Genomic DNA, 24,951 nt, shown 5'->3' with positions numbered 1-24,951 from the left:
GAGTGGTGAGAAAATGATCATCTCCAGATTGAATTGTGCCATATCTGTAGAAGCCACTCATGTTTAGCCTCTGTGTTTGCACAGCATTTTTAACTTTCAGAAGCTCGTACACACCTGTTAGCTCATTTTATTCCCATAGTTTATTCCTTTTTAAAAAAGTGTTCACCACAAGCAGCGATATGAAGGAACTTTTTGAGGGTGATAAAACTGTTATACAGCATGAGTAGTGGCAGATATGCATCTATATGCCTTTATCCAAACCCTAAAACCATATGCCACAAAAAAGTGAATTTGACTACATGGGAATTATGTAAGTTTTTTAGAAGTCTAAAAAGTCACTGAGATAAATGCTAAGATCTTTTACTCAGTTTGAAAACCATTTAAACAATTTTTATAAGTTAAAAATAGTTCAGGTATTTATGGTTATGGTAAAAAAAATTCAAAATACTGAAAAGTTTGAAAAAGACTAAGAAAATTAATTAAACCATCCACATCCTACACAACAACAATATCATTTTGAACCCTCCCCGACCGACTTTGTCCTATGAGTATTTATGTGTGTATATTTCTAGGAGTTAACCATTGCATTTGGGAGTCAGGTCATGAGAGAGTCATTTTATACTTTAAGCATCAACTTGGTATTGATGGAAATTTTAACAAGTGTATATGGCTTTACCAGTTAAAAAGATACATTTTAAAATGAAAACACTTTAACAAAATTGCAGTGATCTGACACCTGCTGTTTTATTGCCTGAATCTTTTTAAAATTTTGCACTATATTAACCTCTTTTCAACAACAAGGCCATTTTGGCAAAATTCCAGTAGTAGGCATATCTGTTTGGTCATTACCCAACTTCTTTCCCCCGCCCTATTTTGGTGGAAAATACACGCCAACGCACTGTTTCTGTTGTCCAAACTTACCAGAGAAAACCTTATCTGAGAAAACTGATGCTGACTCCAGAATGTGAACCAGAACTCAAGAAACAGTCCACAGTTTTATGCAGATAAAGGAGTCATTTTAATTCCCATGGGAAGCCTATGCATCCCGTCTGTTTAATGATCCGCAATGTCCTTGCCAGTCTAGCTAGGAGCCCCTCCTCGGCAATGACAAGGGATGCGGGTGCTGCCTCCAGAACTGTGGGACCCACCGCCAGTCAATCATGGCGCTGCAGCCCGGAAGGGGCCTCCCAAATCCTTCTCAACACGAACTTCAGCCACAACCACCATTTCTCCATCGTCATCCCCTAGGAAATCTATTTTCCATCGCTGCTGATACCCTCACCCTAGCTGAAGAAATGAAACCCTGCCAGCAGCCACCCTAAGCATAAGGAAGAAAGCCCAGAGTGGGTGCAGAGCTGGTCCGCGGACACCAGTAGGGTAAACAACTTTATAGTGTCATCTCCCAAATGTTTCCTTGATGAAACATAAAATATTTCCTGGGTTCCTAAAGCTAAATTACATTACTACCTCATTTCACCCCCTGAAACTGATGCTGAGAGGCCAGTGCTAGTGACCTGGTCCAGAAGCCATTGTCCATCGGAGGGCAGTGGCTTAGACCGGCTCTCGGTGTAAACACACCATTGTTTGATTGCAGCGGTCACCCTGCTCATGTGCATTGTACTCAGCCCACGTTCCTGCACCGTGTCGCCTCCAGCCTAGCACAGGACCGTGCAGATGAGCACGTGACTGGGGCCTCACAATCTCAGGAATATAATCACCAAGCCAATTTCTATTATTCATGAGCCTTTATGTATGAAATTACTAGTCTGGAACCTTTGTAGGGTGCTGAGGTTGATTTTGAAGAAGAAAAAGTCCGTTTTAGCAATGGCTCTTGAACTAGAAATGGGGTTATCAGGCTACCATTTTGTGGAAATGAAGTCAGCACAAATAAATGTGGATCGGGGCAAGCCCCATACCTCCCGGGGTTTCCTTAAAAAATCAGGTCAGTGACGCTGCTGCAGTTGTAGCTGCATTCATCCCACCGGTTCCTGGACTTGCCATTGAAATGAAGAAGGAGATATCTAAGCTGGCCTGTGCATACAGTAAAACAACAAATTTGACTGGATCTATACTGTCGGAACTCAACCAAGAATTAGGAGAAGTGCAAGTTGCAGCGCTCCAAAATTGTGCGACTATAGACTATCTACTGTTAAAAGAACATATGGGATGTGAACAGTTCCCAGGAATGTGTTGTTTTAATTTGTCTGATTTTTCTCAAACTATTCAAATTCAGTTAGACAATATTCATCATATCATTGATAAGTTTTCACAAATCCTAGGGTGCCTAACTGGTTTTCTTGGTTTCACTGGAGATGGCTGGTAATTGTAGGTCTGCTTTTGTTATGTAGCTGTATTCCTATTATGTTAATGTGTGTGCGCAATTTAATTAGTAGTTTAAAACCTATACATGCTTATGTTACGCTACAAGAAGATATGTCAAAGAAATAATCAATCTTCCCATGTTTTCTTCCGTCTGCTACCTCTATAGCTTTTCTTCTTCCTTCCTAATTACAACCCTTTAGTAGAATTCGTGCCTCATATCGAAAATTACCGAGTATCTTAATTCTTCCAAGTGATAAAGATACCTCAAGACAAAGGCCGGGCGTAGAAGCCACAGGACATAAATCTGCAAAGAAGTAAAAAGCTCACCTTTTCAAAGAATATTGCTTCTCTCTCACTTACCAACTTTACATCTCCCTGTATGGCCCCGGAAGATGACTGGTTAGCCAGAGACGGGTAAGATTCCTCAAGGGAGGAACAACCTAAGACAGGCACAGTCGCAGGGGGGCCATCAGGTGAGAAATTGGGGATCAACAGAGGTGAGGCTTAGAACCTCACCCCCCGTTTTGAGAGAAATCTTCTGCATCCGTGGATGTTTTGTTGCGCTTGTCTAGCTCGGATTAGCACATAGTCTACAGGCACACACCTGATCATCTACAATTGCCCTCTTACAGCACCAAATTATATTTTCTACCTTTATCTTGCATCTACCTATCACTTCAGCATTTTATTAAAAATAATAATAATAAGGGAGAAATGTGGGATTCACATATAAATCAAGTATAAAAATCAAATGAATAATCATATCTGACTTGATTGTTTATAATTCATGATGTGTGATCAAAACTGAAAGTTTCTGTGATGACTGCCCTTGTCCTGTTCACCATGTAAGAACTTATTCACTATGTAAGAACTTGTTCACCATGTAAGAACTTGTTTGTTATGCTTCAGAAGATTGGAGACTGTTGAGAATTAGGCTTGGGGTTGATTAATGATTGTGCATTGAGTCCCCTATACAGAATTTTATTGTTGTTAACAACCATTTGATCAGTAAATATGAGAGATGCCCTCTCAAAAAAAAAAAGTTAAGAAGAAAAAAATCAGGTCAGTTCGTAGCTTCTGGTTTTTGTTTTTAGTCAAAAAAAAGGTGCACTTTATCCACATGTCTAACAAAGGGAAAATGCACAGGTTTACAGCTTTGTGTGTAGCAGTGTGATTCAGCTAGGCATTTAATGAGATGCATTGACGTACACTTACTGAGGGTGAAAGTCATGTTGAACTTGGTGAATCGATTTCTGGTGACTTTGATTTCAGATGAAGTTACCATCTCAAGTTTACTAGTTTATTGTTACCGCCATCTCCTCTTTCAATACTCAACAAAAGTTGTTTTGTCTTGAGCAGCATTTGTTTTCTAATTTGCTCTACCAAAAGTGTGTTACAAACACAGAGTATTTGTATCAGAAGTTTCAGTATCTTGAAATTGGAATGTGGGGTGATTCATGAGTTTTGCATCAATTATTAAACAGTCATTGATGAAGATATGCAGAGATGGATGGGGCAGTAGAGTATTCTGGTCACACCTGCTGGTTTAGCGGTGATAAATGAGTCAGGAAACAAGAAAGTTCAAAACAGGTATTACCTCGAGCTGCAGTTACATGTGCCCTGGAGAGAGGTAGACAATAGCTGAACATCAACATAATATACAGGCCAGCAACTGGCAGGATTAAGATAAAAGTAAGGACTTGGCAAGAGGACTAAGGAATTTCAAAATCCTGCCATGCCAACCACTCTTTATCTTACAAAGTTCTTAAGAGGATAGAGCCCAGGTAACGATAACACTTGGAAAACAGAGGGGACTATTTTATTATCTGGAACCGTGCCTGGTATCCCAGAATGCAGAGTTCTAACAATACTAGCCTGGATGCCACGGCTTAGATGTGAGCTAGACTTCTGCCTTGTCTTGGCCGGTGTGGATCGTAAAGGGGGGGCGAGGACATTCTCACGGGGAGTCTGCACAAGAACACACAGGTGCCCGTCATCCCTGGGTGGGGTAGGGGGACTGAGTTCTGTCACCCTTGGAGTGACATTTTCTTGGAAACTGAGCCAGAGGCTGACCTTGGAAAAAACCACCTAACTCTTCCTTCAGATACCCAAGTTCCCCAAAAGGGAAGGCCCTTCTTCTCATCCTCAACACCTGGGTCCTGAAGCCCACCTGGAATTCCAGAGCCTGTGGTAACACCACTGCTGAGAGGAAGCGTGTAAACGGCTCTGAAGCTGAATCTTAGCCCTAAAGACACAAGCGTGGCACTGTTAGCCCCCTAGCCCCCCAACACATACACAGACACACACACACCGGGTCTCCCTCCCCTCTCCCGTGCTTCCCGCCACTTCGTCTCTCTGGGGGGTATTTGTGTCCTGAACAGTTTGAGAGTCTGACTCACTCCTCAGCCTGAACGTGAAGAGAAACAGCCATGTGTGCCCCAGGTCCCACCCGAGGCAGGAAGCTTCGTGAATGATGCCACTGCCAACCCCTCACTGAAAAGCCAGAAGCAGTCACTAACGCCCGAGGTGTACCCTGGCCCTCGAGTGGCTTCTCAACCGGGGCATTCTGTGGCGAACTGCAAACACCAAAGAGGCTTCTTTCTCCTCTGCACATCAGAGTGTTTTGCAAAGATGTACAAACTGACAAAGGCAAGGGGTCAAATAATTCACTGGAGATGGATGGCTTCCTAGCCTTGCTGGCCTTTATTACTCCTCAGTGGGCACTTGGCATGGAAATGGGCCTTCTAAGCTTCCAGCAGGAACTGAGTGGCCCGCAGCTTGTTCAGTGTCTCCTTAAGGTAGGGCTCATTTGAAGGAGTCTTCCTGCGTGAATGGGCCAGATTTCCACGTGAGATGATCAATAAGGAAGGAGATGGCCTTTTCTGAAGGGAGACTATAGACTAAAAGTCATAAACAGGTGACATAGAACAGACTTAGCCCACAGACAAGGTTTTTCTAAGGCCACAGTGTTGAAGAAAAAGTTGACAATATATAAAATATAAGAGATTTTGCATAAAAATTTGGATTTCAAGCTTTGTACAAAAAAAAAAATAAGAGTGTCTAACAACACATGGAATATTCCACTGCCACAATCGGCCTAAGCTAAGCAGCCACCCTTCTCTTAGAAGGGGCCACAGGCTTCCCACTTCACCGGGTTCGCTTCACTCCACGATGTCATGGGGCCCTGCAGGGCGTGGAATTCACTAGCCCTGGAGTCAGTGGTCTAAGAGGCCACACCAGGAATCATGAATTGTTCTTTTAAATTGTGCCTCATATGAAAGTGACTGGGGCTGCGCCTTATTCTTTTTAGTTCTGCACAAAGAATGACCATTAGAAGCATTTTCACGTATGAAAAAGGACAGTTCCATGCAAAGTGGGGAATTTTGTGCTACTTACCTGGACAAATCAGGCATACAAAGAAAATCCTGAAATGATGATATTAAAGTAAGATTTGAGAGTTGAATTATTCAGGGGTGATTACCTTAGTTTTCCGCCTCGCTGTTTCCCCCTTGCTTTCTGCACATGGACATAATCTTCAGAATGTTCCTCTGTCAAAGCCAATAGTCATAATTCCCCCACCTCCCTCTCTCTCTTATTTTTTTTTTTAACTCATTTGCACTCTCGGTAGCAGTTGTTGGAGCCCTGCAGGGGAATAATTGCAGAGGAATTAACCTCTGACATTTTTCTAAAAATAGGCCTAATAAATCCAATCGTAGGTAATTTACCTGTCCCTGTTCCTCTGGGGGTAACCAGCTTGAAGAAAGACTTGGCAAGCTAGCGTTCGTTTAGCAATCATCTGTGGTCTGAGTTCCTGGTGCCTGTGTATTTTCTCCTTTGGGAGACAGAATACAGATTGCCCTCTCCCCTCTGACCTCATGACTCTGTGTCCCAGCACCCTGCTCCTGGGTTTGGAATAAGGCTGTCCTCTTTCAGAAGGGTGCTGGGTTCACTGGAAGAGAGGGCGCATGGGTCAGGCTAGAGCATCTGTGGCTGGGACCTTGCCCTTCCGACGTGCAGACTTGCCAGTGATTTCTCTGCTCTCAGTCCCTTCATGTCGGTGTCTGAGCTTCAAGCATTCCAACCTCGGTTCGTCACAGACCTCAGCCCTAATTTGAACCATCGCAGCTGAAACCTGTTTGGGGAAGTTTCTTGATGTAGAAGAAAGGGGAAATGCAGAGGGCCCCGGATGGGTAAAGAAATAGCCATTTCCCTGAGCCATGAATTCATTTTCTGTTGCCCAAAATGGAAGGGTCTGAAAGTGCTTTTTCCTTTTGTTCCCTCCAGAAGTTCCACGAGACCACAGTGCAGTGCGAGCCTCTAGGACACTGACTTTCCCAAGGGCCATTTCCAGTGGCACTTAAAATACAGAACGTACAATCCTTGTAAATTCCACTGCAGAGACAAAGCCCTACACCCTTAAAGGCACAGAAAAGTCTATCTATTATCTATCGTTTCAGAATGAGTGTGCAGTTACTTAAATTGCCTTTGTCTTCTCCTTTTCAGCTGACATTATCTCTACGGTAGAATTCAACCACACGGGAGAATTACTAGCGACAGGGGACAAGGGGGGTCGGGTTGTAATATTTCAACGAGAGCAGGAGGTAAGTGGCAGTGAATGCGAAATGCCCGTTTTCTTCTCTTTTTAAAGGAGGCCTCCTACTGTTTCTTAATCCTCATGTGTCGCCCTTAACCTTGCCGCTTTGCTAGCAAACTAAAAAACTGCCAAAAAGTCATTACCATCCACAATTCTGCCTTCAGACTCATAAAAGCACCTGAGAAGAGAGCTGTTTCTGGGCACGGCCTTATCTTCCCAAACCTGGGTATTGCACATTCCAAACGACCTCGCTTCTCAGCTTACCTGCAAAATGGTTACTCTTTGAGTATAACTCCCCCTTTTTTGAGTGGGATTTATCCTTGAGCTATTGAAATGAAGTCTCCCCTGATTTCAGGTGCTCCCACAGACTAGGCAGCAGGAAAAACAGCTCTTTGCTCACATGTGAAAAGGACAACCTGGGTCAGCCGAGAACCAAATGATAGCTCACCCTACAAAAAGGAGTGAAATCCCACAAAAATAACATCTGAGCTATGCCTACGGTGCCCACTTTACTGTAGGTGACACAGAGGTCCCCGGAGCTTAAAGCTGTGTGCATTCTGAACAGGAGGTCTAACTTCCAGTGAATCTCATTTCTTTCTGAGACTCGGGTTCCACTAGGGATTGTTTCTCTTTTTCATATAAATTGAGTTTCTTGGTGTCTGCTTCTGTTTGTCAGGATGGAATTATGGCCCATTTTGATTTCCTTGGCCTCCCCTGGCATGGGCCTGGAGTTTCCAGCAAGCCAGTCTGTGTTCTAGTAACTCTCCCATCTGCTACCACCTGCCTCTGAGATTCTCCCAGCACAGCGCAGGGGGAGGCCCAGTGCAGAAAAGCTTCACCAGAGACTTCCCTGGCAATTTAAACCCTGTTTTGTGCCTCAAAGCCATTTGCATTACACCTCCCCTCAAAAAAGGAAAGCCTCATTTAGAGGTGATATATTTGGTAATTGCACATTATTTGCAATTAATTTCTATAAGGGCATCATAATCCCTCAGGGTTCTGTATAAATTCAAGTGTTTAGCATTAAATCAGGCATCCAGCCTATTCTGTTGGCCCTGGAAACATGAAAATGTGGTTGGCAAGTAGGAACTAATAGCTCTTGGTGACCTGGAATTTTTCCTGCTTTTCCAGAGCTGCCTAGTGTTAATTGGTCTGGCACATACTACACACACTTGACAGTCTGATTTGGATGGTACCAAATCAACACTCATAAAATTATTGTTAAGGTGGACTGGTTGTCTCTGCAGAAAGCGAGATAGTAGCTAGTGTGTCCACACTGAAAGTCCTTTTAAAACTGATTTTTCAATCTTCTTCAATTAAAAAAAAAAATCCCGTTAGGATCGGAGTGATGATAAAAAGGAACAGGAGCTGCTGGTTAACATAACTTAACCCAAGGCAGCCTGTTGCCAGTAATATTCCACTCTGCATTTTCTGTTAGCTATTTATAGATTTCACCTATTTTAATTTCCTGAACTATTTGAGAAGACTGATTCATTAATAGAAGGAGGGAGGGGACACATTTTGCAAAGGAGAGTGGTTTTTTTTCAGTAGATAATAGATGTCCAGGATAATGACACGCAGTGAAATGTTTAGCTTTGTGCAAGACTTGAGGCTGAGATGAACGCTCAGCCTGGGAGGCAAGGCCGGGGGACACCACCTAGGTCAGGCCCCCTGCAACTTCTGTGAGGGAGCGCTCAAGAGCCACCCTCCTGGAAGGGTTTGTCCTCGGACCCTCAGTGTCCTTGCAAACACGCTGGATGCCCAGGCTTCCACACCATCATCCACTGGAAAGTTGAGATTCGGGGTTGTATGTTCAATATCCACCCAGAAATAGCAATTTTTCAATTGAGCCTTTTACATAGAGGCAAGCTTTTGTGACAAATGTTTAATAAGACCTGAGTCTGAATTTCTGAGCAGCTTCCCAAAGCTTGAATCTGGACCATCCTGAAATGCCTCAATAATAAATAAAACCACCGTCCCTTTTTTCCCTGCTTCTTTCTGTCTCCCTCCCTCCTAATGCCCCCTCTCCACCTTTCTTCTCTCGCCCCTCCCTGCCGACCCTTTCCTTTATGTTTCATTCTCTAGTCATTTATTTAGCCCCTGCTGTTTGTGCTTTGCATAATCAGAGCTGGGGGAACTCTCCTCATTAGCTCAGTGGTTCACATGTCATCTCTATGCTCCTGTCTGTTTTGTTACTCATGTTAGAAAAAAAAAGGGAGAGGGAGAGGTCTGAGATCTGGTGACCAAATCTGCTGCTTAAAGCTGTGTGACCTTGGAGAAGTCACTTGAATATTTCTGAGCTTCTCTTGTCCTTCTCCCTGCACTGCTTACCTCTCAGAGATTCTGTGAGGGCCTGGTGAGTTTTTGAAAGGCACTTTTGAATTGATGCTATAGCTTTGAATTCTTTGTAAGGGATTCATGTATGTCCGTGCGGACCTCAGCGTGGGACGGATCCCTCCTAACAGCGTCCAAGACGTCCATGAGCACGCAGAACATCTTAGAACTTCAGTTGTATTGATTTTTAAAATGTGTCCTGTCTCAGTCTCTATTTCTGTGTATATGTTATACTGTATAGCTTATCCTAGTGCAGATGTTCATGTGTATAATTTATAAATAAATATATGTATATTGGAGGTGCCAAATTTTACCATCAGGGGTGCATGATCAAACGCTTGGGGGGCCCCTGAACGAAGGTAAACGTGTGGCTGTCGTGGTCGTGCCCTGAGATGGCCTGGCCATGCCACTTCTCATAACCCCACTCAAAAAAAGGAAGAATTGATGAAGTTACAGTTGGCTGACGTGGTTTAATCTTTTGTGCATTTTTCTCCCCCTTCCTACAGAGTAAAAATCAGGTTCATCGGAGGGGTGAATACAATGTTTACAGCACATTCCAGAGCCATGAACCCGAGTTCGATTACCTGAAGAGTTTAGAAATTGAAGAAAAAATCAATAAAATTAGATGGCTCCCTCAGCAGAATGCAGCGTACTTCCTTCTGTCTGCTAACGGTATGCGGGGGGGGGGGGGGGGGACTCTTCCTCTTTGGTCTTTTCAGAGACGTTTCAGCAAACCATGTATTTCCATCTCTCTTAGACTCAGTTTTCCTTTTTACTTTGGGGACTGTTGGAAAGCTTAGAAATAACATACTTTCGAGCTGCCTAGTGGATTGCCTGGCACAGAGCAGACCCTCTGTAAATAGTAGTTGTTCTTTTAAAAAAGAACAAATTTATGGCCGAATTTAGATGAGACCTGTTATCTGCAATTTTCGACTAAGGCAGATTATTTTCAGGTGTTTTTGGAATATGACTTCCTGTCTTAAGATTCACTGACATTCTGGGAACACCTTTCAGAAAACTGGGGTGTTGTCCTGTGAGTTTGGTATACTAAATAGAAGTTTTTAATTCCTGAATATATTTTGCAGTTTGTAAAGCAGATGGCCCTGTCTCTCTGACGCAGTCAAGTTTTCAGCTAGCAGCACAGGTCAAGGAGAGGGGGACCTAACCAGAGAATTTAGCAAGAAGTCTTTTTTCTTCTCTTTCTCTCTTCATACTCATCTTATACCATTTGTTGTTTTAGGGGGAGTTGATATAAATAGGTCAGAGAGAGAGGATTTTGAGGGTTGAATAGAAAGCCAAATTCCTGCTAATTCCATAAGCCTTTATGCTGTGCAATTACCCACCCTAAAAGTTCTTAATAATCCTGCTGAAAGAAGCCATCTATGCTCAGAACAATTCAGAATAAAATCATATACTGAAGGGTGCTAATTGAAAAGCATACAATTAAGAGGATTAGTATATAAAAATTAAATACCCTGTCCCAAGCAAATAAGCTTGGAGCACGATTCATCCCATCTGTTTTTGAGTCTATGAGGAGTATACATTTAAATATAAATCAAGATGCAAGGGATTTCCTTTTGCCTATCCCCAGCATTTATAAAGAAAGGGAAGTGCTTGCATGTCAAGTAACAAAAGTACAGACTGTGTCTATCACATGATCAAACGCAGATTAATGTTTGGAAAGACTGGAAAGAAACACACCGAGAGGTTTATCACGCCTGATTTTTTATCGTGCGTTATGGGTAACTTACAAGTTTGTTCCTTTTATAAACATTTTTATTTTCCAAGTTTTTAGAATGACTTGTATCTTAATCTTATGAAAAAAGGGAGAAAAGTTGTTAATGCCTATGAACCCCGAATCCCTCAAATAGAAAGCCAGCGTACAAATCTGAAAAATAACAACACTGACGCAGCCAGGTGAGGGTCACTCAAGCGCTGCTTGTCTCACCGTGACCAGATCGCCGCTCACCTGTTTGTCCAGAATCCAAGTCATTTAACTCCTTCTCAAAACTCTATTTATTGTTCTGTTTACCTTGTTAGACCCTGGTTTCTTGGAAACCAAGCCGCACGAATTCGTTTCAGTTCAGTTTTGCTGTTCAAGTTTCACTCACAAGCTCTGCTCATTCCACACTACTTAGAGTGAGAGAGACTTTTTTCTGATGGTTTTGACTTAATTACTCCAGGCGGAGAAAAAGCATCCGATTCCATCTTCTATAGCTAACTTACTTTATGTTATGAAATTTAGCCTATTGATTATTACAATGAAATTCAGAGACTTATTAACTACTTTGTGGGGGGATGGGATAGAAATCAGCGCAATGCAATGAAGATTAATTGTATAGCATAATGTTCTGTTAATTGAGTTTTTAAATAGTTTTTTGATTAACAAGGATATTATCTTCCCATTTGGGATGCTATTTCATATGCCAACAGCATCTCGAAATGAGTCTTATAAGAAAAATTCCCATGTTCTTATGTGATTTTCCTTTTTATACTAATATTGAGGTTGAGAATTCCCCTTAAGCCAAATAGGTTAACACGCAAAAATTAATGGAAGACAATTGGAATTGCCGTACAAAAGAGAAAATGAAGATGTATGATAAGATTGTGTTTAAAAGCTGCCACAAGTAATGATAAACTACTCAGAGGGGCAGTGAGAAGGAAGGAAAAGCCATTACTCAGAGTAACAGCCACACATTCCATGGACTTTTTTATCCACCAAGCTTCAAGATAGTGAGTCAAGAGAAATTGTGTGATAATAGACTCAAGAATGACTCCAGGCAACCCAGCCATGGGGAATTGGATTGAATTCACCATCAATTATCTTTTTTAAAAAAAAAATGGCACTGATCTCGTTATAGCTGGGTACAATTTTTACTTTCTGCTAGAATAGATTTCCAACTTTACAATTTTTAATGAAAAATAAAACCAACATTCATTTGGGAATCTAGACCTTGAAATCATTTGCCAGATGAAAGCACATTGCTCTCCCGGCTGTGTCTGCCTTAGTACCTGTGGTGAGAAGGGCAGGTTTACTTGAGCTGTTTTTCTTGCTGTGAAAGTAGACATTGTTGTAAAAAATGTAGAAAATTTTTTACATGTTGTAAAATGTTGTAAAAAATGTAGAAAATTTCTACAGAGAAACAAAATGAAAAGAATAAAAGTGCTCCCATGGAGAACCACTTTTAATGTATTTTAAAGAAAAGAGCAAAGAAGCGTAGATAAATGCTTGTCTCTTAACAAAAATGTGACATATTCCATAAACTGTTTTGTAGCCAGACTTTTTATTTAATAATACAACACTTAATAACAGGAATATCTTCCTAACTGTAAAACAGTCTTCTAAAATACCATAACATTCTCTGTGACTGCATAGTATCCGCTTATATAATTCTTGTATAGTTTACTAATAAATATCCCATTGTTAGACCTTTAATTATTAGCAGATTCTCACTATTATAAATGATATATTTATAGGAATAGATGTCAGTATAGGTAGATATGATTTGGAAAACATTATAAACTGCATATAGCATGTTACATCAATTATATAATTTCACACACAGATATAATGAAAAGATACACAAAAATTTCATAGTAATAATTTCTAGTGGAATTCAGGGAGATTTCATTTTTTTACTTTTATACATTTTCTACGATTATATTTACCACTTGTATAATAAAAGGAAATAAAATGAGAAAATACTAAAACCTCTATAGGCAACATTAGTACAGGTTTGTACCTCTCCCCAAAGAAATGCATAGAAAAATACTACAAAGGATCTTTGAAAAATATTAACAATGACTGTCCCTGACTGGAGGAATTTATAGGTGATTTTTATTCTTTATGTTTTACCTGAGGTTTCTGTCTTCCTCTGTATTAACAGTTTATCATTCATAAAAAGAAAAATAGAAAAATTGCCTTGCAAGTGGACTGGGATGCATTCTAAGCCAAACCATAGAAAATATTTGGTGTTAAAATTCACTAATTTGGGTTCTTCGAAGTCCCAACTGGTCAGTAGCTAATCCAGTGACTGTATAAACATGGCCCATGGTTCATTTTCTCACCCTAAAAAGCATTTACTATGTAGCAGGAGAGCCATAGAGGGTAGGGCCAGAAGGGTGTCAACCAAAGTTCTAAGTTCGACCCGATGTCTGGGAAAGGCTTCTGGCCGGGGCCCAGCCAGGGGGTGGGGGGCACAGCTGAGCGTGTACAGACCTTCCCCTTGGCAGCCTTGCCAGGCGTGCCAGCAGACATGACCAGCCTGAGGGATCTCCAGATACTAGGAAATAGAGGCATGAATCTCTTAAAGTGGCCAAATTGTTGGCCAAAGCCCACTTCACGATGTGGTACGTTTCTGACCTCTAAGGACAAGGTATTCGGCCGGGGAGAGAGGGAGGGGGCAAAAGAGAAAGGTGGCTTTTCTCCCCTGACAGAGAGGAAATAGCACAGATGATGTGCCAGCATCATCACGGCATGAAGCTAACACGTCTAAACAACATGTTAGTACTGCACAATGGTCACCCCATTTGCTAATTCTAACAAGAGCAGCCACTGGTGAACCATCATTAGAAGCCCAACACTGAGTTAAATATGCCACATGCAGCGTTTAATCCTCCTAAGAACTCATGAGGGAGATGCTGTTTTTCCCAATTTATAAATAAAGAAACTGAGGCAGGGAGAAGTTAAGAATCTTTATTCGTAAGGTTGGAATATTTGGGACATACATACGCTAAGGAATCATTCACTGTTTTCTCTGAAGTTCAAATGTAACTGGGCATTCTGTACTTTTTTTCCTGCTTAATCTGGAGCTCCCGTTTGTTCGTCCCTCAAGAATACCAGTTAGGAGCCCAGTGCATGGGAATCCCACTCCTTGACCAGGTGGCTGGCTGGAGTGGAAGGGGGATTGGGGTGCAAGGTTGTCTGGTTCCAAAGCCTGCAGACACAGAGGAAGATACCAGGAAGGCAACCGAGCCCCTGCCTTCCGGACGAGAAGTTAGAACAAGTACAGCTAATGAAAGCAGGACCTGATAAGAAAGGCCTACATAGGCACGTGGCCCACAGACATGATCCGTTTGGCCCAGACATGTGTCCTTAAAAAATGGAATCGCAAGCGTGCAGGTGGGGCATGCAACCCCCTGACTGCGGGGCTCCCAGCCCCTTCCCCTCTCCTCTGGCCTGCCTGCCCCTGTCGGCATTGCACCTTGCACCCATTTTATTACTGTAGAGAATGACAGGTGTCAGCAAGTGGTGTACAGTGCTGGGACAGTACAAAGACAAGAAAGGCTGTTTCTAGCTGGGGACTTGAAAGAGACTCCAAGGGGAAAGAAGCATTTCGATGGGTCTCCTTACCATTTTACTTCCCTAACTATAGCTAACAGTATGCATTGTACAGAGAGCTTCATTTATCCATCCAACTAATATTTATTGAACATCTGTTATGTCCCATACACTTTTATAGGCACTGGAGGTATAGTGATAGACAAGACAGAACCCCTTCCTCCAGTGATTCGGAGTCTAGTAACAGAGACTTAATAAATTATAAGTCGTCAGTTAGTGGCTGGTGCTAAGCAGAAGAGGTGATAGGTTGGGGAGGGCAACATTTTGATATAGGCTGGTGGAAAGCAAAACAAAAGAACAAATCATGAGAAGGGTAAAGGGCTTTCCTGGCAGAAGGTACAGCTAGTGCTAAAGCCCTGAGGCAGCAGTGGGTTGACACGTATGAGGAACCATAGGGACACGGGGAGTGGCAGGGAGTGGGGTGGACAGGGGTGCAGGTCATGGTAAGGACAGAGGTTAGTGAGGTGGGGCACTAAAATGGGGGTAACAGTAGTAGCTACCACTCAGGGTTATTGTGAGGGTGAAGTAAATTCTCCACACAAAGTGCTGGCATAGTTCATTCTATATACGTGGCTACTCTTGTTATTCAGTGTTCAATAAGTACTTTTATGGAATGAACCAAATTAATGTATAAGCTGCAGGTTGTATAGCCCATTGTTAGGGAAGCTGCTTGTCTCTGCACAATATGTGTTTTTGTTCTGAAACGTGAGCTCTGCCTTCAAATGACGGGAGGTTCACGCACTGAGGTCCTTCCCATGAGCCACTTCTGCTGCAAACCCCTGCCTCTCCCTGCTTGTCCCCACCCACAGAATTCTCTTTCACAAGCTTCCTCTCGCCGTGATTTTGATTTGCTCTGGTTGTCCTCCGCAGATAAGACTGTGAAGCTGTGGAAGGTCAGCGAGCGTGATAAGAGGCCAGAAGGCTACAATCTGAAAGATGAGGAAGGCCGGCTGCGGGATCCTGCCACCATCACAACCTTGCGGGTAGGCCCACTGCCTATTTTTGCCCGTCTTTCAGCTCCCTTGGCCCCTCGGGTCAGGAGAAGAGCTCCTGGTTCGCCAGGTGCTGGCCGCTGCTGCAGGGCACCACCATAACGTGTGTGCGAGAAGGACCAGGCAGGGAGGGACCCACCTGAGTCCCTGCCGGCAGGTGGAGTAGCGGGACAGGTGCCAAGCTCCGGTGACTGCTCATCCGGGAGCTTCCTTTAGTCCCTGAGGGCATGCCCCGCCTTACTATGTTCTCAGCCTCTGTCTGTTCACATTATCTAAGGTGTCTTGAGCATTTTCTGTGTGCAAACTATGAGGAATGGGACGACCCGGGCGGAGAGTTGGAATCCTGTGATTCAGGACGTGAACTCCTGACTCGAACAGGCCTGGGTTTAAGTTCTGCCGCTTGACAGAATCTCACAGTCAACGTAACCTTCTTGAACTTTAGTCATGCGAGTCAGTTTTAGTTTCTCCACCTACAAAGCAGTGAACCTAACATCCGCTGCTCGTGGGCTTAGGAGGGTAAAATGCAGTGAGGATGGAAAGCTTTGGTCCGTGGCCCGTGCTCCATAAGCAGCCTCTGCTATTGGTCTGAGTAGCTTCCCTCGTGCCCTACAGAAATGCACTCTGGGAAGGACCAGGGGTTTGTAAGACCAGTATGCAAATGATCACGACACTAAATGGAGTAAGATTAATGCCCGAGAATCAGAGAGTCGCAGTTTGATCAAAGGAGGGAGAAATTATGTTTGGTTCTGGGAGATCAGGAAAGGTCTTCCAGGGAAGCGGTATTACACATGGATTTCTAAAAGCAGAACTTTTAAGGAAAAACTCTTTACATGTATAATAAATCGGTTCAGGACTGGGCGATGAGTTCAGTTTTGGATGCGTTCAGTGTGAGTGGTGAAGTAGGCACATGTTGGGACTTCCAAAATTGGGTGAAATACGTGCTTTCAGATACCAGCTGCTCTCCCCAAGACCAGACTGAGGAGGGAGACAGTGAAGTACCTGCAGCCAAAGAAACTGTGGCCCTGGGTTTAGAGGCGGGTCCGGGAAGTGACCGATCACTGCGTGCCTGATTAGCTCACATTAGTTCACCCACTCATTTGTTCATCTGTTTATCGAGCGGATGCGTTTCGAGCACAGACTCTCTGCCGGCCACGGTGCTGGCCGTCGCGCATCCGCCTAGCACCAGCGGGGCCTGGTCTCTGTTGAGCGCCTGACCGGCACACGCTGGCCGCTCTGTTTCCTCTCCTCGGCCTGGGCCTGCAGCGCAGACAGCTGCCCTGCTTGTCTGCCTTTTCAGGCTGGTCGGTGCTCTAAATGCTCAGAGGTTTTGGGGGCCGGAGGTAGAGCAGGGCACAGTAGGAACACAAAGCCTGTGCGCCCTGGGCTAGGACTCTGGCCCCACCGCTTTCTGGCTGGTGACCTTGGGACATAGTGCTTAGGCCCCTCGGCCTGCAGTGTCACATCTGCACGACAAGGATGGAGTTGCCGCCGCCCCCCCCCCACAACCGGGGGCTGCTGTGGGGACCCAGTGCTGTGTGGCCTGGGGCACAGGGCCGAGCCTCAAAGCGTTTCACTCACAGAAAGCCTCCCCTAATGTCAGTCCCCTGCAGCTGGTTAATATCACCATCATCATCGCTATCGTTACCATCGGGGCTGTCACTACCCCCTACTGCTAGGAAGCTCATCGACGTGAGGAAACTCACATCCTTTTCTTTTCATACACTTTTTATACTGTTGTATTCACTCTACTAACGATTCATGGATATCAACAAGTGGTGAGTACCGTGCCGGCTCCACAGAAGGCGTAAGACAGTCTCCCGCCCTGCAGAACTCTGCAGCCCTATGGGAGAAGCGGACGGGGCAGGGGCCACCGGGGAGGTTTCAGCATGAGCTTCTGCTCAGGTGTCACCTTGCTGTCTTTACTCTGCGGGTGGGATTTCTCGGATGCCATCTGCCGTCCTCACTGTGGGTTCCTGCCACCCATGGCGTCCTATGGGGTTTCATACGCCTGCTTCAGCCCCTTAGAGATGCCCTCTCCCTGACGAAGAGGAGAGAAGGCCTATATGTAAGTCTTCACTAGAGCAGAGATTCTCCCCAAGGGAAGACAGCCATGAACGGGACTTTGCACACATCCAGCACGGAAGGACGTCCTGAGCTATTCCTAGGAGTTAGAGAACCCCCCGTTCTAGTTCTTGCTTTCTTAGTGACCAGCTGTGTGACCCTGGACCCACGAATTGTATTTCTTCTCTCCAAGCTCAGTTTCCAAGCTGCCCAGCAGAGGACTGGACAGAGTCAGCCAGTAGTCTGCAGTGGCGGGTGTGCTCGTTACAGATGCAGATTCCCAGGCCCCAGCCCCAGTGCTTCTCTTCAGCGAGCTGGGCAGTTCAGAGGAATCTGCGTCTTTAACACAAGGCCCTGGTGGCTGAGACAGGGGGTCCATGGTTGCGGGACCCCGTCATCTCTGGGGCTCCTCTGAGCTGTGGTGTCATGAGCCTCTGCTGCTTCACAGTCGCGTCAACAGTTACTGTACCAACTTGGGAGGCACATTTGCTGTGATATGTAACTGCTACATTCTGATTTCACCCCGTTTACCCTCCTAGGCCTCCAGGTATCCTGCATTACAGTGTAAACACCAACATTCCAATTTCCTTTTGATGCAAACACTGCAAAGGCCAGTCTCCTTCCCTTCTTGATCCCAGTGGTAGAAGACACCACCAGGCAACCCAGACGCCCATAGATTCAGAGCAATGATCCAAGCAGATGAGGAGCTGACGTCATATTAATCAAACTAATTTACTAAGGTTCTCTGCTCCTGAAATGTGCACTGCCAGCAGTTGTGGCTTTTTTTTCCCTCTCTGTGCTATGATTGCCTCTTGTTCAGTTTCATAGTCTCCAGTTCTGTGTGGTTCTTGAGAGAGAGGACGTTTTATATACCTGACAGCTAATTAATCCTCCCTGAGTGATGAACCTTTTGTTTTTCAGTGCTGGGAGGCTCAGTTTTTCAAAGCAAGAATGCAGCTATATTTTTCCCCTGTTTTCATGGAAAATAACCTTTCAAATACCATCACTAAGTACCCAGCGATGCAATGAGAAGCCCTTCTGTGAGACCTATCTCCTGCTCAGTATCATAGTATTCAAAGCAATAAACATGATGATGATTCCATAATAATACCTTATAGCTATAAAATGCCATTTATATCACAAGTGTGTCTTAACTAGTCCCTTGATTCATCTTCAGAACAGCCAGTGGGGAAGGCAGGACAGGTATTGGGCAGGTGAAAATGCTGGCACCTAGTGTTTTATTGAACATTTACTGTATCCCATGCACCAGGCTGCACACGCAGTCGGCATTAGCCACCTCATGAGGCATAGTTCACGTCTGTGTTTTGAGGAGGCTCAGAGAGGTTGAGTAATAGGCCCAAGGTCATGCAGGACTGTGAATCAAAGCCTGACCCACTTTGCCATGGGGCCTACGCCCGTAAACCTGTTGCAGGCTCAGAGGGGGAGAGTGACTTGCCCATTGCCCGTCAGCCTGTCATTCCCGGGCTGGGACTGAAGCCCTGCCGCTATGGCTCTTACACTGGACACACACGTTTGGGTGTTTGAAATGGTTTTCTTAGTAATCAGTGCCGTTATTCCAGGTCAGCAGGGCGTCTCTCTCTCTTTCTCTCCCCCCCCACCCCACATTGACACATGTTGAGTTTCCAGATCCCGACCCCAGCTTGGAGAAACTAAAACTCTGAGGTCTTACGTAGTCCTACTTGGCAAAATCCTCATGCCCCTTTCCTAACCCCTGATACCCAGAGGTAAGAGACCCTCCGAGCCCTTGCCAGGCAGCAGGCCCTCACGGTTGAGGGAACTCAATCATCCTGGACAAGCTGGGTGGCGAGGAGGTACACTTAGGGTGCTTCTCCCCCGGGTGAGCCTGGACTACTATCCCCTCACTGGGGTTGACGGGCAGCGCCAGGAACCTAGGCCCACTTGAAATTTGCTTGTTAACTAGTTATATACACAGAGTCCAGAAGGTGTGAGCTCCCAACTGTGACTGGCCATCACCTCCCCACAAATGAAGGGAATGTAATGAACTCAGGTTTTCTAATGTATTTTATCCAAACATTCCTTACAGCTAATATAGTAACAGCCACATTTACTGAAAGCTGCTAAATGCCAATTGCTGGATTCTATATCCTTGTATCATTTCGTCCTGACAGTATCTCCCCCTCATAGTTGCTGTCACTCTCTCTGGATCATCTAAAGCTTTACGCCCTCTGAGCAGCTCGCCTAGAACACCCAGAGGGAAACAGCACCCTCCCATTTCCCATTCACTCTGGGTGTCCTTACCCTGCCCTGTTTTCTTGGTTTTTATCCTCACTGGGTATATGCTATGCCATTGTCTGCCTCCCGTCCACCTCTGATAAACATAAGCTCCGCAGAAGCAGGAACAGCTAGAAGAATGCGTGGTAGCCCATGTCTTTGTCAAATGACTGGAGGGCACAGAGGTGGAAACTGAGTCTTGGAGTAAGCACAGAGTTCACCCCGGATCTCACGGCTAGAAGACGGCAGAGCTAGGGCTCAAACCCAGTCCATCGGAGGCTGACGCCGATGTTCTTCATTATGATTCCCTGCAGCTGCTGATTTCCAAGAAAATATTAGTTCATGATTGCAGAGCAGGATATTTCCTTATTTGTGCCTCTTGGAATTATTTGGCAAAGCGTCCTTAATGTGTGAGCTGGATCTGGGGGCGGGGAGGGCGAGGGGAGAGGGCTGCAGAGGCCCTTCTACCGCAGGGTGGGAGCTCACAGTGGATGTGCTGGTCTTTACAGAGCAGATTAAATCACATCACATTTCAGACACATGCCTTCCACTGCCTAACGCCTCTGTCTTCTTCTGGTGCAGGACACACACATTTCTTATGACTTTGCTGGACTAATATCCTCTCAGAATGACCCTGATATGTGCAAGTTCCACTGGTGAATGGGCACTGCCCCAGCCTCCAACCACGGTCTAAGACACCATGAGAAGTGGGCATGGGGTTTCCCAGCTTCAGATCTGCAGGGGGCATCTTGCGGATTACTGCTAATCGGTCATGGGATTAAGCAGGTTGACTTAAACAGACTCGCTGTTTCCCAGAAAGTAATCCTTTTAGTGAAGCAACTAATTTAACTACCTGATCTATGTTCTAGAGAACCAATTAGACCACTGGTTTGAGTTTACTAATAATAGCGCTTGCATTTATCAGCTCTTCCTAGTGACAGGCTCTGGGCTGGGCAGCTTTATGAACATTTTGCAGTTCTTTCCTTACCACAGTCCCATGACTTAGGCATCATGCCCATTTTACAGATGTGCAAACAGAAACTCAGGGAGGTAAGCACTGGGTTAAGTTCTCACAGATAATAAGTGGCCAAGCCAGTAACAGAGCCCAGGTCTCTCTGATCCCAGAGCTCCTGCCCGTCACCTTCATGCCGGACTGTTTACTGCATGTCCCTGCCTAGACAACAGTGAGGTTGATAGCATCTGACACACAGAACTCTTCAATATATGCTTCTATCCCATTTATTGAGTGCCTGCTATGCTCCAGGCACTGAGCTAAGTACATACTACAAAGTGGGTCTTACAAAGATGAGTGAAAAACACTCCCTTTGTCCTCACGGGGCAAAGGGGACAATCTGCAATTGGCTGTAAATGAAATTAATTTAAGCTGTGTGTCTCATGGTCACCTGGGGCGCTCTTCAGAGCACGGTTACCGGCCTCATCACTATGAAGTCTGTTCTAGAAGGTCTGAGTTCCACCAAAGTACATCTTGGACAGGAGCCCTCCTGGAAACCCCCAGGAGCTTCTGATGCAGGGGGTCCCTGGGCCACTCTGTGAGAAACACCGGATAGGGGAAGCATCCTGAGACAGGCGCAGAAGACGGCCATGGCTCTTTAAAGGAAGAACACCGGGAACAGATGCACTGTCAGGAAGGAGTTTTTGAGGTGCATGTTGGATGGTGGAGGGTCTTTTGTGCTGGGGTCTCATTTGAGGCCCCCGAGGATCCTAGGAGGCAAGTAGAACGTGAAGTATTATTCCTCTTGCAGGTGGTTATTGTCACCACAAAAGGGGCGAACTGAGGCTCTGAGAGGCAGGACTGAGAATCAAGCACTTTCCGTCCAGCCACAGCCTTTACGCTTTCTTGCTGCCCCTGTGGTGACCATATGGTGATGTTCACACCAGGGTGAGGGGGACCCAGGCCAGTTTCAGGGCAAATCACTGCTTGAGGCAGGATCAGCCATCACTGCCCCAGGTTTTAATTTGGGTTTATGCTTTGATAACCGAAGCCTCTTAGGACACAGATAAAGCCTTTCTCTGCCCATTTTTAATTTTTCTAGACTTCATTTTATGAGTTATTGCTGCTCTGAGGGCTTCATACCCAGTCCTTTTACAGCTTCATCTTTCCTTTGCTTCTGTTTGTTTCAAATAACAATGAAAGGTTTAGCTACTGCCGTGAAAGATCACTGAAGCCTGTTCCGTATTCACAGGCTCGCAGTGGCACCCGGACGGCCCCCTGGATTAGATTAACTCCGTGAATGTGTCCCTCCGCTGTGGGTGGTTTCTCAGCCTTTGCTCCCCACCTCCCCCCTTCGCCTCCGCGGGTGGATACTGAGATCGCCCACTGATTGACTGCCCTGAAAGTGGATGTTGGCATGTGATGTGTGTAACTCAGCAGGATGCACAGACTCTGTGTTTATGAAAATAAATAATAATTTCTGTTATCATTATTGATTGCCATCATTATCTGATTCTATCTGTCTGTGTCATGGGGTTTCCGTTATGGGATCCGAAAGCACTCCACAGGAACCCCGGGCTCTGCCCTCGCTGACAAGCTTCTGTGTCTGACGTGTTCTGCCTTGAGGGACGAGGGTTGTGGATGCCCCTGTCCTGTCCTTTGGCTAATGTTCAGTGGGACAATGTTATGTTCAATGTTAGGCAAAGGAATGAATTCGGTAGGAATAATAATAAGGCAGCAAACATTCATGGAGCATTTACTGTGTCCCAGGGACACTTTGCATATATCGGCTAATTTTATCTTCGAGATAAACCTTAGTGGAGGTACTGACATAAACCTCATTTTAGAGGTGGGGGAAGCATACCTCCCAGTACACTTACCTTGTTATGACCTAAAGCCAGAGAGGCTAAGCAATATGAGGTCAAACAGCCAGTAACGGTAGTGCTTGGAAGCGAATTCTTGTCTTTACCGTCCTGCCTCTTGTAAGAAAATGGAATGCCTGGTATGCTCATCTGGGAATCCAGTGGGGGCCGAACACAAGTCAGCAGGGACTAGGGACCAAGCTGTCAGGGAGACTTGGGAGCTGCTGGTGCTTAGGCACGGGTGGGTTTCCGTCTGGTCTGTGGGGGAGGCAGAGCAGGATGGCTGCGTGGATGAGGTCACGGCTCCCCGCACCTGGGTGGCCGTCAGACTGGAAATGTCTTAAATCATCCCCAGCTGACTGGCTCAGAACCTCCAGGAGCCGGGCCTCGGGATCTGCTGTGACCTCCGAGGTCCAGTGCCAAGTGCAGGTGCTCTGATTCCCCTCTGTAAGTTCCCGCTTGGCCCCCTTCCCTCCTCCTGCCTCAGGGTTCTATGTAGAATCATCTGAGGGCAACATGCTTAGCAAACTGGTTTTCTCAACACAAGCGAGCGATGTGACTCAGAGTGAGCTTCCGCAGGCCAGTCTGGGTTAGGTTGTGTATGAGCCATTCAGCTCTTTATAACCCAAGTTCTTCTCTCCTCTTTGTTCTTGGTCAAGTCAGGGGGATGCCCACCTAATGGCCAGTGTCCTGCAACAGTAATGACATCACAGGCATGAATTAAATGCATACTGTGTGCCGGGTCTTTTGTTAAGCGCATTACAAGCTCTATTTTTTTGCAGCCTGGCGGCAGCCCTGTAAAATAAATGCCATCATTATATCCATTTTACAGATGAGGACGTTTGATTCAGAAAGCTGAACAATTCGCCCAATGGCCATAGATCCACTGACCATAGGGGCAGAGTCAAGTTTTAACCAGATTAGGTCTGTCTCCAGAGCCTGTGATTGTACCGTGCTACATAGTCTCCAGGAGGGGGCTAGGGTTCTGACCCGTATCTCAGCCATCATCTGTCGAGTGGACATCCTCGCACTTTCTTCCCACGGAGGTTATGGTACTGAAATAGAGTAACATGCTGGCAGTACCTAGTGCGACGCCTTATGACCAGCACATGCTCAGCATGTGTTATTACCTTTCTCCTCTCTTTCACCACCTTGTCTTTTACCTGAATACCAGGAGTTTGGGGCATGTCTGGCAAATATATTTTAAAAGGTTGAAAGCAGTATTATATTCAGGGACCAGCAATCATGCTTTATCTTGAATGTGTGTTTGTCCCTGCTTCTCCACAGCTGCCTTGGATTCAGATCGTAATCACTGACAACAAAATATTTTCTTTCATCTCAAAGCTGCCTTTATGATGCTGCATTTACCATGTAGTGATTAGATCCAGCATAAATGTAAATATAAGGTGAATCCTATACCTGGGTTAAGATCAAGTTCTCTTTGTCCCTTGCTTCCATCCCCCTTGGAAGGCACCTGTGGCTTCTTGAAAGTGAGAGGAACCAGTCAGTGACGCTCCCCATATGTACAGTCTACGACAGTGGGGGGCTGAGGAATCCACTAGTATCAGAAAAAGAAAAGAATCCTGTTAGAGAAGAAAATCTCGACATTTCCACGGCCTCTCATACAATTTATTGTGCGATTCCCTGGCCAGGAAACAGGACAGTATTCTACACTATGATCCATTCTCTTTTCCTGGCCATGGTCATTAAATGGTCTGGTTTCCAGAAATGTGGGGAGGTTGACGTGACCAGGCTGCTGGACTTTTCCAGGCTTTGCAAGCAAGGATCTTGTCTCACCTACGTGAATGTTTCTCGAGAAGAAGTTACTAGTATGATTTTCCCCGTCTTTTCTTTAACGGGCTCTCTGTGTACCTTTAAAGTGGAAAATCCAGGCATAACTGGATTATTCAAGGGGGAGAAGTACCTCCATTTTCTGAACCTTTCAGATGAAATTATCTGAATTATGAGTGTAATGAGAAAGACATTGTCCCCAGACCAGGTCCCAGCTCTGAAATGTGAGCTCCCAGTTGCTGGAGTGAGAGGTGTGAGTTCCAGCCTCTGAAGCTACGTGCTCACATGTTGGTGTGTCTGCAGGCACAGCATAGCAGGTGGTGGCCAAGCAGCACATTGTTCAGGAAACCTTAGAATGTTAACAAAAGCCTAGAACTGATTTGTGTTTCTTTTTAAATTAGACTTAACCAGAGATCAAAAATATGTGCCTATATCCCTTTTGCTATCAG

The 24,951-nt window shown here is 45.2% G+C and overlaps 1 protein-coding gene across 3 annotated transcripts in view; it reads left to right on the top strand.

Moving 5' to 3' along the window:
- Positions 1-24,951, top strand: part of PPP2R2B (protein phosphatase 2 regulatory subunit Bbeta) — a 391,816-nt gene that overhangs the window by 291,327 nt on the left and 75,538 nt on the right. For all 3 annotated transcript variants that reach the window (XM_073221952.1, XM_073221953.1, XM_073221954.1), the window contains 3 exons: positions 6,826-6,923; positions 9,757-9,922; positions 15,462-15,574. In XM_073221952.1, coding sequence (XP_073078053.1) covers positions 6,826-6,923; positions 9,757-9,922; positions 15,462-15,574 — 377 coding nt within the window. The remainder of the gene's footprint in view (positions 1-6,825; positions 6,924-9,756; positions 9,923-15,461; positions 15,575-24,951) is intronic.

The sequence above is a fragment of the Manis javanica genome, chromosome 14 (assembly GCF_040802235.1).
Source record: "Manis javanica isolate MJ-LG chromosome 14, MJ_LKY, whole genome shotgun sequence".
In the NCBI taxonomy this organism is placed as follows: domain Eukaryota; kingdom Metazoa; phylum Chordata; class Mammalia; order Pholidota; family Manidae; genus Manis; species Manis javanica.
This window is presented reverse-complemented; position numbering and strand designations above follow the sequence as displayed.